Here is a 12,438-nt window from a genome sequence, read left to right as displayed (position 1 = left end):
GTATTTAAGGAAAGCTATATTTTTTAGAAAGCGATATTTCACTGCAGGAAAAACCTGATTTAGGATTGAAATATTTGGTTTAGGTAGTTGAGTTATCTATTTATATATACAGTAAGGTCATGAAAGGAGTTACAGAGTAGAATAAGAAGAAATATCACCAAACATGTAGACAAAAGACTGTGCAAGTTTTATGTGTATTTATGCCTCAACAAAAACAGGATTACCCACCAAACTTCCATATGATTTTCAGGATGAGCAAATAACAGCTGAATGCCAGTTACAAGCAATATGCAACAAATGGAAATTTTGTTTGTAATCCTGTTTTTATAAAGGAAGAAATTTCATGCTAAGCAAATTGTTGTGCTTAGCAGCTCTATGAAATTGGGCCCTGTTAAGGTGTGTGAATTTGTTTCCTTCCCACATTAAAGCAATATACATGTACATGGGACCCCAAGGTACCCCAGTGTGTGGATACGCATCAGACTTGCCTGGACAAGTGCAATTAATAACCCCCTAGAATACCACCTAAAAACCTTCCAACTGTCCCTATTTTTTACAGACCTTCCCTTATTTTGAGAGTTCCAATGTAAGAAATAGGGCAGGCACTAATTCTGAAAATCTTGTAATTAAATGTAACTAAAAATTTGATGTGAATTTGGCAACACCCTGTCCAAATAATAAAAACTTATGGCCATGATCTTAATTTTCTGGATATTACAAATGCCTGAATCCATTAAAATATTTTGTTACATGCTCATTTGTGTCTTTGTGCATGGGGTACTCACAGACTGAAGGTGTGGGTGCCTAGACACAGAGGCTAATGTCCCTATTTCTGACTTTGCTATGTTGTCAGGTATGTACTTTTAAAGCCCCCTTTAAAGATACATGTATATCAGCGCTGTGCCATTCAGTCATGATGTTGTTAAGTCATTTCTTTTAGTTTAAAGGTCAAACTTGCTTGAGAGTGAATCTGTTTGACCAATACAGCCAAAGCTATATTATAACTTATAAGACGTTATGTAGTTTAATACGCCATACATGGTACACACATGTAAACAAATCTATTTATTTTTTAGTATGCAGCTTCTTTGTACCATGGATTGGGTAGGGAATATGGTCCCATCCAAATTAGAGTCAGAATTGTATCATTTTATTTAAGTATTATGTATTGTTTTCTTTAATATTGGCACTAGACACTATGGGAGACTTTTTGAAAGCTCTGCCACTAGAGGGCAGCAGACCTACCAGGTAAGGGTGCACAACTCCTATAGCAAACAATGGTAAATGGTAAACATTCAAAAATACTCAAAAAATTTCTAGAAGTCTCTCAGCCTCTTGAAAATTAAATCAGATACATTGTCATACAACTAAACTTCAGATTTCTTCTCAATTTTTGGTAGGTCAGCATTTTGGAATTTTTGCTAATTACCTAGAAGAAACACTCCCAAAAACTCATGCACACCGCTTGTTATCCTTGGGGGAACTCGTGTCCAGTACGTCCTGTTCCAGAACAGTTTGGTTTATGCTGGCATTGTGTTATGAAAAAGAAAATACAGTTTGGCTAAATCTAAATTCAAAATCAAAAACACGCAAACACAAGGTACTTGCTGTCAGTGACCGTCACTCATGCTTCTCCTATTCCTAAGTTGTTGACATTACCTGGTGAAGAGCAGATAGTCTAAAGTTTCCCACAGTAACGAGGAATGGAGAGATGTTGATAGTATAAAACACTGTGAGAGAAACGGATCCCTCTGAAGTAACATAGTTTTTGAGAAAGGGGTAGTTTCTCACTCAATTATTAAAAGACTTCAGACCTTTTATTAGGAGGCATCTGAAAGCACACAAATTTGTTTTTTCTTTTGCACCTTCGAGTCTAAATTTTCACAGGCTTGTTATTTTATGCAAATGTTGGGATACACAAAGTGAGAAAATACTCGTCTTTGACATTTACCAAAGTTGTCCAGTGCCTTTAATGCTTTGAACGAGGCCGACTGCCAAACACTGTATCTGTTGTGTGACCCAACATGTACATGAAATAACACCTTTGAAAGTTTAAGCTCAATAAGTTATCTCCAGTGCTCTTTACCAAGTAAGTTTTTAACTAATTTTTGGAGTAATTACCCTCCCTTTAAAGTTAACTATCACTGTGGCTTTGAGGAATTGAGGAGAGGACAGGACAAATTATTTTTTAATAACATTCAGGCATATTATGACAATCAAATAAATTTGTATCCTTAGTGAATACTTAAAAGTACTCACCAAGGATAATCAAAAGTGTGTACATGTATTTGTAGGGGCCTCGTGGAGCAAATAACCGTCTTGTAGTTTTGTTATAATGCGCAGCAATTGTACTTCCTTCCCTTGGTTTTAGTTTATTTTGTTAAACTGACTTGTATCTCACTACTTAAGTGCATTTCTTATTAAATTCTTTTATTTCAACGAAGTACATTTTTGTCAAGCCTTAAATTTATTTTACTAAACCCATTCCAAAGTAGTAAAAGAAACGATTCAAAGATAAAACAGTGTTATTTACACCGAGTGTTTATTTTAAGATCATTCACATTCCATTCTACATTTAGAGAAAATATTGTTATTTTCCTTTAAGTGATGCTGTTCCAAGTGCTATGGTTAAAACCCCTAAGGTGATCCCTGGTGAGTTGAAAAGGTGTACAGTGCCCTTTTTAAGAGTAAGGGAGCCTGGAGTTCCAGTAGGCACCATTTGTACACAGTCGGACAAAAACATAAAATCTGACATTATATGGAGATTGCATCATATGATTTTTAATCAATGTGTACTAAAAAAGGCCACATATTGTAACTTGTTTAGCTGCTATTTTCACAACACTTTACTTATGATGGAATTAAAATACAAAAGTAAGACTGTATGGATAGTTTCTGATAGACGCCATTTTTGACTGGGGTCGCGTCAAGCGTTTTTATGCCCCGCCAGCACAGAAGGGGCATTTACATGTATAGTGTTTGCCTTGTCCTTCCATGTGTGTGTGCATGCGTGTAATAATTTAGAGAAGATTAATTTAATATTAAGGTCATTGTGGCTAAAACAAAAGAAAAGTTATCCATGAAATAACTAAAGAATGAGAAAAAAATCTCAGCGGGTCATTTCTGTTTGTCAACACACCATTCTTGTTTTATATTTTGTTGTTGACACAGCCAGGTGGTTGGATCACCAACCAATCATGCAGGGTGTTTGATTGAACTCTCCTATCTCCCACACGGTATTAGCCCAAACAACATACAAATGAAATGGATGTTAAACTTGCATTGAGATATAGAATATGAATTTTTTGTTGGTTTACCCTTGGTACTTTTCCTGAGTTCTGTGAAAACAAAGAGCTCAAAGACTTCGCTCTAGATGCTCCAGCTCTGTGACAGATTTAGCACCCCCTAAAATGTTTGATCATGGATTTGATCAGCGATTCATTTGACTCGCTTTGCACACAGCCAATCTAGAGGTACTTGATAGGAGTAGCGTGGGCTGCCGTCATCACAGGGTATATGCCATGTTGAGTTGCTGTATTGTATCACTGTATCATGAACAATCCTGGGCTGCAGGGAAAAAACCCCAATAAAAAACATTCAATTCTAAACGAATATTGAATCATTTGGAAGAGTGCAACTAAACTCTCTTTAATTAATACACAGTGACCCAATTTCATGGCTCTGCGTACCGTAATCAAAGAATCAGCAGGGAATGCTGCGCTTGGGTCATTGGTCATGCATGGAGGAAGGAAGACCCCCATGCGTTGGTTGTATTTCACAGGTTAACGGGGAATTTCAGCTTGTGCTAGGCCTAGCATGCCTAGTCCACGTTGCCAGGCATTCTTCGCTTACACAGCTAGAGCAGAAGTTCAGCACTTGCCCTATAAGCAAAGAACGATCATCAGAAGCACATAGTTTGGAAGTAAGTAGTCTTGAAGTCAAGACGGTAATTGTTAAGCGCGGTGTGTAGATTCAGCGCGGTGTAGCTGCGGGGACGATACACACACCCTCGATCCCAGTATGTGTGTGTGAGTCAGTCGCAATTAGAGCTGCCTTGCGCTACCTACGACTGTTGCATGTGTAACATCGCACTGTGACTGTTGCATGAAAGGCAGACAAATAAGCAGCGCCTAACGACTTGTCATCAAGTCTAGGTAGTAAGCAGAGCCATGAAATTGGGCCCAGACCATATGATGTGGCTAGGCAGGCTGGTACTGTTTAAGCTATCAATACACTAGTGGATTATATACAACGGTCAGATAGTAGGTGGGTTGACAGTGTACTATCTGTAGATGCATTCAACACATATCATATAGCAAGCTAGCATAGTACATGTATATCTACCATGCCAAACCACGTCGATTATACTGAATGGCACAGACAGTACAGGCATGTTAGTAACTATCCATGAATAAGAGGAAAAGAAAAAAACGAGCAAGAAAAACAGAGGAAAAGATAATATTCCCATACTTTTTTACACAGAAAGTGAAGAATAAAAGAGGAAAATCAGCTGAAAAGAGGAAGTTTCTTATGCCTGAGGGTCGAGTGTGACTGTGTATATGAATTCACTACATATATATTGTACAAGCTAGCATAGTTTTTTTTGTATTGTTCTGAACCACAGTGGATGATACTGAATGGTCGGACAGTGGGAGGGTTGACTGTGTATACTGTGTAGATGCACCACATGATATCTGTATTACAAGCCAGCATACTTTATCATTCAAAACCACAGTTGGTGATACTTAGTGAATGGTCAGTTCTAAATCACATCTTTGAATATAATCTAAGCTTGGGTGATCTCATTACACATGTGTATCAGTACATGTAATAATAAGCCCAGGTTTTCACATCACGGGTAGACAGTACACCCAATACCTCGATTGACTTTAAGAAATTGAAGTGTTTTTTTTCAACACTAGCTCAGTGAGATGCTGAATTTTGATGACATCAAAAATTAATCGCGAAACAATGGTATATCGCTATATATTTTCTTATGATATATCGTGGACTAAAAAAAGCAACATCACCCAAGTTTAATATAATCACTTACTTTGAATAGTGCCTTTCCCTCCGTGAAGACCAGTGGATACATCTGATGCCCTCGTTGCCACTTTATGAATGAGACATGGGTCTGTGTGTCTAGTAAGGCCTTGTGGTCTCGTAGCATGTCCCTGGATACATAGCAAGCCTTGGGTCCACTTAGCAGGGTAGCATACAACATAAAAGGGTCATCCTCAGATCTGTTCAAAGGAAAAATACCGCACTGATTGTAAAAGCTTTGGCCAATTTGTGATTACTGATTGTAACGTTAATTTCTACAATACATTGGAAAACAAAGGTGAATAAATACGTAATATTTGACTACTAAAGTTGTATGTCGTGGCCAGACGGACAAGAGCACCTGACTTGAGTTCTGGTGTTTCTGTTCAGCAGGGTGTGGGTTAGAGTCCCGACTGTGTCCTTTACCAAGACACCCCACCATTCAAAAAAAAAAAAAAGAAAAAAAAATTGCAAACAAATATGATACCAGAAATGTTATGCCTTTTTTGAAACTTACACATTCTCTATGAAGAAGCAGTCTGCGACGTCTTGTATGACCTCCATATGATGTTGGTTCCATATCTGACTGGGACGAAGCATGTGCTGCCTGCCTAGTACCAGGCACTTCAGACGGCATTCTTGAGACAGGTACACAACAAACTGTCGCAACTGCAAATTCAAACACATTACACTAGCTATTAAGAAAGACATGTTCGTCACTTTGTGTGGTCAGTCTAATTGCTACCATAGGCAAAGGGGACAAGTTTAGGGAATGGTTTAAATGCAATGGACACGTTCGGTAATTGTCAAAGACCAGTTTTCTCAGCAAATTTTGGCTCATTTGTCTTGAATTTGCAAGAGAATAATGAAATAAAAAGCATCCTTGTTGAATTACTTTGTGTTCTTTCATATATGCATAAAAGGCTTCAGCTAAAGTCTTCTATTATTTGAGTGACAAATTACCTATTTCTAAAAAAGTTTGCTACTTCAGAGGAAGCCGTTTCTCACAATGTGTTATACTACAAAAGCTCTCCATTACTTGTTACCAAGTAAGTTTTTATGCTCACAATTATTTTGAGTAATTACCAATAGTGTCCCGTGCCTTTAATTTAAGTACAAAAGACTACTGTTATATATTTTGGTAAAGACACCAAGGAACCCTCATACATGTAAGTGAACTTAATCACTGTAGCTTGCAAGCCTGAGGAAACCTATAAACATGATAAACAACAGTGCTGCTTTGCGAGCCTAAACACCTAGCTACTCTTCCATTAGTGTTTAGGCTTTTATACTTGCATTACTAATCCTAGTACACAAGTCCTATGACTTATTATCTTCAAGCAGGCTTGAATCTTTGTTTAATCCATAGCAATGAGGATATAAACTTATATCGCAAGGCGCATATCACACCCAGCGTATTGTGTGTAACTTTTATACAAAATGTACAGCTCATGAAGAAATTCATGTAAATTCAAAAGTGGCGTGTTTGCGTCAAATGCTGATCGTCGAGGCTTGAAATTTGCTTGAACATAAATATATTTTATCACAAGTGCGCTCGTGAAATACAGAAAAATATAGCGTGTCTACACCCATATCCAACTCGTTCAGCCTTGTTGGATATGAGACGCAGACGCACTATATTTTTTCGTATTCCATTCGCGCTTGTGTGATAATGTCCCATTCGAAGGGTACAAAACAAAGGCCATTTGCATGTTAGATTTGAATACTGTCTGGTACAATGACGTGCTTAATCACAAGTTAACACTTAAATTTGAACTCCTCGAGACAGTTGCTATGTCACGTGATTAGGGGCAAGCTTTTCTGTAGTCACGTTTAAGAGCCGGTGAACACCCATACACAATTCTACATTTATGTATAGCACAATGGTGGGTTTTCCCGTTATTTTCTCCCGACGCCGATAACAGATTTGTTATTTTATATATAAGTTGTGATCCACGAAGTGTGGGCCTTGGACAATACTGTTCACTGAAAGTGTCCAATGGCTTTAACTGTGGTACAGTATCTTGTTCAAAGATAGAAGTGCCACAACCAGGACTCGAAGCCACGCTCTGCTGATCAGAAACACCAAAGCTTGAACAGAAGAATTTCCAGGATTATTTCTGCTTTTTAAAAGCAGCTTAATCTGTCAAACTCAGCCCTAGCAAGTGGCAGTAAAAGGTGACCCATGCAAGGGCATTCATTTTTTTCCAAAGTAAAATATCTTCCACCTACCAGTTTGCTTGGAAACTTGGTTCTGTTTATGTGCGATACATTTAGACCATCCACAATGACATCATATGGGGCACCCTCTTGGACGAATTTCATGAAGGCTTTTAACTCGTCCGGTCTTGTCTTCTTGTAGACATCACCACCTTTAATAACCTGAGGCAAACAAATAAAATTGAAAATAACTCAGGGGACAGGAAGGTAGGAATTTGACATACGTTTTAAATTAGTTAAGATTGTAGGATGGAGAGATATAAACGTACACCAGGGGAGTTCTGAAGAGATGCAGTACAATGTAGAATAAAGCTGTTGGAATGGCTCCTTGTTCTACATCTAAACAAAGCGTAAGTGTAGTGTCGCGCTCCAACACCCAGGTGAAACCAGGGCCCAATTTCATAGAGCTGCTAAGCACAACAATTTGCTTAAGCATGAAATTTCTTCCTCGATAAAAACAGGATTACCAGCCAAATGTCCATTTGTTGCATAGTGCTTGTTACTGGTATTCAGCTTTTGTTTGCTTATCCTGAAAATCACATGGAAATTTGGTTGGTAAGCCTGTTTTTATCAAGGAAGAAATTTCATGCTCAGCAAATTTGTATGCTTAGCAGCTCTATGAAATTGGGCCCTGGTGGGACATACTTTATGGCATATTTACCATGAAAAGAAGGAAAAAAACTGCCACACAAACAAAAGCTGTGCAAGCACCTTATAAAAATGTGTGAAGCAGGAGCTTAGCAGTAAACTTGCACATGAAACTAAACAAAAATAGGATTTGAAACTCTGCATGGTGGAAATACGATGTGTAAGGTTTGCAGTAACACCATGTTATGATAATCTCTAAATGAGTTGAATTGGTTCTGAACAGAACTGATGGTTTCAAATGTAAGTTTAACAACTGGTTTGAAGCCTATAAATATCAGAGATGGTAAAAGGCCGCAATTTGGCAAGGGGGGGGTGCTATGTTGAGGTAGAAGAAATAAAAACCTTCTCAATAATCTGGTGACGTAGTTTGAGGAAATCTTCTTCACTAATGTCCAATGATTCTATTTCTGAGTGGCAGGATCTACACTTCCCATTCTTCTTAATCCGAGTCATTGATGTTTTCCATTCCTCACCGTTTTTCCTGCAAAAAGAAAAGGGAAGAAATAAAGAAGCCATAAAATAAGCACAGTCTTCAATAGCACTCCCGCACTCATGACATCATTTTGCTTAAAATACCCGTCTATCAGACAAACATGCCACACCACCAACGCGATCAACGCGTCATTGATGCGCCAAACTGCACTAGTAGTGTAGTTAGTCGCGTGTAATCATAGAAGTTGGACGTACGCGTGCATCAGAGAAATTTGACACTTTTGTCTGACATCCGGCATGTCCGGGTACTTACATGTTAGTAGATTCTATTTTTAGCCTTAGTGTTGAATGCTATTAGACAGTGATCTAATTACTTGAAACATAATGAACAATCAGGATTTTTTTCAAAAGTATTTAAACAAAATTTGGATGAAGGGCTTGAGTTTCAAGAATATTTTCACTAGACTGCTGGTCTTGTTTGCAACTTTTTCCTGGACCAAAAATGTGTTTTTTTTACCTAAAATTTGGGTTTTTTGTCGCTGTTGTATTTCCTTAACTTTTAGGAGGTTTTGAATCAAAAAAGTCTGCAGATGAAACAACTTTTTTTTTTTTACTTGGCCTTATTCAAGTTAATTGACGGATCTCACCTATTAAACCATTTCTGAAGCTCTGATCCCACCACCACAGAAGGGTAGCTCCTCTTTCCACGTAAATACCACAGAAGGTTAGTAATGATTTTGGCGTTTCGATTAAAAACTGCAAGGTCTGTTGTTTCACAGTGGAAGACTTCCAAGAGCTTGACCCAAGTCTTCTCAGATGGAATTATATCATGACTGTCCATGTCTTGAAGAAGGTGTTCAACAAGGTCTAAGTCGCTGTGATCACACGCAGCAGTTATCAGCGAGTGGTAGTTGCGTGCTGATGGGTTGCCAAACTGCTTGGTATCCTCTAGGAATTTAAGGCTCTCCCTCCAGCGACTGGTCTGGCAGAACCCAGTGATGAGATTAGTTAAGACTCCTGATTCTAGAACTGGATTGTTGGCTATAAACCAGTCATAGATATCAAAGAGTTCCTTGTGGTCATCCTGTCTGACACATAGATACAGATAGGCGCCCATCAATGGGTAGGTCTGGGGAATACCTTCTTGTTGGACAAACTCCAAGAGTGACCGTCCTTTCTGAAGGAGTAAATGTTTACACAGCCTACCCATGGTGCGTGTTTCAAACAAGTCCTTTGGCTGGCGGGTGTTATTAATCCACTCATCTTTAAGTGCTTTCCATTGTTCAATTGACAGATACTCGTCTTCTTCAAGTGCACGATCAGATGATGTTTGAACATCTTCTTTAAGACCATCTCTGCTTTCAAACCAACTCTCTGTTGTATCGCCGTTTAACTTCAGGTTTTCTCTACCCTCTTGATGGAGACCTTTGAATGAAATGTTTGAAGTTGAAAACCTTTGTATCTGCGACACATCGTAAGCATTATGTCCACTGAGGTAGAAACTGTTGTGGAAGCTAAGAAACCTTGAAGCTGGAAACCTCACACCTGTGCAACGTTTCAGAAAACTTGTGGTGACATTGCGGCCAGGTTGACTTTTGGTAACATAAGGAGAATTTGAGTACTCTAGGAATGTCCATAACTGTCTGGAACAGAACCCAGAAACCTGCCTCGTCTTGCGCCTCATAGCAGTTTGAGCGCTACCTTTGAGAAGACCATGGGCTGATTCCCTGAACCCAATCATTGTCAACTTGTTAATAGTACCTGGAGAAGAAAGAAAAACAAAAAACAAAAATGGATTGTCACAAACTCACTCAGGAAAAAATCTATGATTTAGTGCACATACTACTTAGAGACAAACTCCTGGCTATGGTATGGTGACTTGAAAATCTGAAAGCTCACTGATTATCAAATTAATATCAGAAGTTCCCATGCTGAAGGGAAATATTACTGTCTGAAATAATGTCAAATTGTAACATTTTTTTTAAATAATAAATTCCACAGAGCTGGGTTCGCATAGCAGATGGAGGGCTCGGTCTCCTGATTTGGTGTTCCATCAATTATGGAGGTATAGAAGCTCGAAGAGAAGGTTGCACATGGTTTAAAGCCATTGGACCCTTTTGGTAAACAGTATTGTCCAAGGCCCACACTTCGTGTATCACAACTTCTATATAAAATAACAAACCTGTGAAAATTTAGGCTCAATCGGTCATCGGAGTCGGGAGAAAATAACGGGAAAACCCACCCTTGTATACGCGCGTTTCGCCGTGTCATGACCTGTGTTTAAAATAAATCCGTAATTCTCGCTATCGAAAATTGATATTGTTTTACTGTTTTCTCAAAAAGTAAAGCATTTCATGGAATAATATTTCAAGAGAAGTCTTTCACCACTACCTTCTGTAAACCCTGTAAGTTATTTGTAAATCTGTGAACTTTTATTTTTGTTTCTGTACCGAAAGGGTCCAATGGCTTTAACCTAATAATTGAGAAAAACAACCAAAACCCAGACGATGCAATCATTATATCCAGCTGACTGAGTTGTAGTACCATTTTGCTACATGTTCATGACAAAATGAAGTGACAAACATTTAAATAAATCATCCAATAAACTTGTTAACAATTTTTAGTGAAAAAAATTAATCAATATTATTGTGATCAATACCTTCCCTTTTCAATCTCGAAAAAATACTGTCAATTTGGAGGTCATTACGACGATAATTCAAGTTCTTCCTCCATGGTTCAAGTCCTGCTCCTGTCAATTTTTCTTTGTTCAGAACCAAAAAATATAAAACGTACTTAGTCAGTTTCCCTTGAGATTGAGATTGTGATACGTACAGTACTTACGCTTTAATACTGACTAGACTTATTATAAATACTACATATGTACTAGGTGTTCCGATCCACTAGACCCAGAAACTGGGGCGCTAGATAGATTCCTTTTTTTGAAATTTTTACATTATCGGTCGAGTCACATCTAGATCATGATCTAGAGATGTGACTCGACCGATAAGGTCAAAATTTCGAAAAAAAAGGAATCTAGCACCCCAGTAGTTGCGATAACGTAACCCTCCTCCCGACGCCCGCCTCCGGCCTGTGCGGCCGTCGGGAGGAGGGTTACGTTTATCGCAACTAGCGCCCCAGTTACTGGATCTAGTGATCCACTTACTATACTATTTTAGCATGTTTAGTTAGTTAATTACTAATTTAATTAATTTAATCTGTCATTGTTGTCAATCATGGACAAATTACATTTTAAATTAACAAAATGTAGGCTAATTAATTGTAATTGATATGATTTTTACTATATTATAATCAACATTTTGAGAGAGAGTATCTAGTTCTAGGCATGGAAACAATGTACAAAGCCACGACTATTAACATACAAAATAAAAACAATTCACCACTTTTGATACATGTGTAACTTGTACACTTTCCATGGACTTTCATCAGCGGATTTACCTCTATGCTTCAACACGTGTGCTCTTGTTGATGTGTGAAAACATATCTGGCCAATAGAGGGCGCCGTATGTTTTTTGTTTGCTTCAAAAAAAGTCAGTGCACTTTTTTAACATAACACGGAGGAGGCGACAGCACACAACAGATGTGAGAAGTTACAGAGTTTTGCCACCGAACGGAAGCTAGCACAGTATTGGGCCCGAAATAGCCAGCCGCGTATTCCCGGAAAAACCAGCCGCGTATTCGGGAAATAGAACACATACAGTACAGGGAGGTGACAAGATTTCGCATTTTGCTCGATTCAAAACTGTAATCCGTTAGTTTAATCGAACGAATTTTGCAGTACAAGCAATACAACACAATTTTTTAATAGTTAATATTTTTATTTATTAACTATAAATTGTTTTTAAGCCAAACATTATATTTAACTAATTGAAAAATAAATGAAAAAATGGGCCGCCAAAAATCGAGCCAAATCCGAGTCAGTTTGTTTGCATTATGTCTGTTTTGTACAAAATCATAGATTGAAAAGAATTTGTACCCTTCGTTATGATATAAAATTAATTTTTTAGACCAGAATCTTAAAGACTGATACCATAGGCACTCAAAATAACGAAGCGTGAAAAATTGGTCCACTAATTA

General features: G+C 38.1%; 1 protein-coding gene across 7 annotated transcripts; it reads right to left on the bottom strand.

The window, feature by feature from the left end:
- Window positions 1-2,525: 2,525 nt before the first annotated feature.
- On the bottom strand, window positions 2,526-11,826 carry LOC117298385 (mitochondrial ribonuclease P catalytic subunit-like). 7 transcript variants are annotated; one of them, XM_033781640.1, is made up of 8 exons: window positions 11,745-11,826; window positions 11,003-11,104; window positions 8,991-10,104; window positions 8,254-8,392; window positions 7,276-7,425; window positions 5,561-5,712; window positions 5,054-5,243; window positions 2,526-3,567 (listed from the first exon to the last, which is right to left on the bottom strand). In XM_033781640.1, exons 1-8 carry the CDS (start codon window positions 11,785-11,787, stop codon window positions 3,439-3,441), a joined length of 2,019 nt encoding a protein of 672 aa, XP_033637531.1. In that variant the 5' UTR covers window positions 11,788-11,826; the 3' UTR covers window positions 2,526-3,438. The 7 variants fall into 7 exon arrangements, with proteins under 7 accessions (XP_033637531.1, XP_033637523.1, XP_033637561.1 ...); XM_033781632.1 differs by having other exon boundaries at window positions 11,742-11,818; XM_033781670.1 differs by having other exon boundaries at window positions 11,800-11,814.
- Window positions 11,827-12,438: the final 612 nt, after the last annotated feature.

Source organism: Asterias rubens, chromosome 1 (assembly GCF_902459465.1).
Source record: "Asterias rubens chromosome 1, eAstRub1.3, whole genome shotgun sequence".
NCBI lineage: Eukaryota > Metazoa > Echinodermata > Asteroidea > Forcipulatida > Asteriidae > Asterias > Asterias rubens.
The sequence above is the reverse complement of the archived record's forward strand: the minus strand, read 5'-3'. Positions and strand labels throughout refer to the sequence as shown.

What these genes read in the sequence shown, in the direction of transcription:
- LOC117298385 (XM_033781632.1), bottom strand. Translation starts at nt 11,787, where the DNA reads ATGAAAGTCCATGGAAAGTGTACAAGTTACACATGTATCAAAAGTG. An exon ending in TTACACATGTATCAAAAGTG is followed by an intron (nt 11,105 to 11,741) that starts GTGAATTGTTTT and finishes TTCTGAACAAAG; the next exon opens with AAAAATTGACAGGAGCAGGA. An exon ending in TTCGAGATTGAAAAGGGAAG is followed by an intron (nt 10,105 to 11,002) that starts GTATTGATCACA and finishes TTTCTTCTCCAG; the next exon opens with GTACTATTAACAAGTTGACA.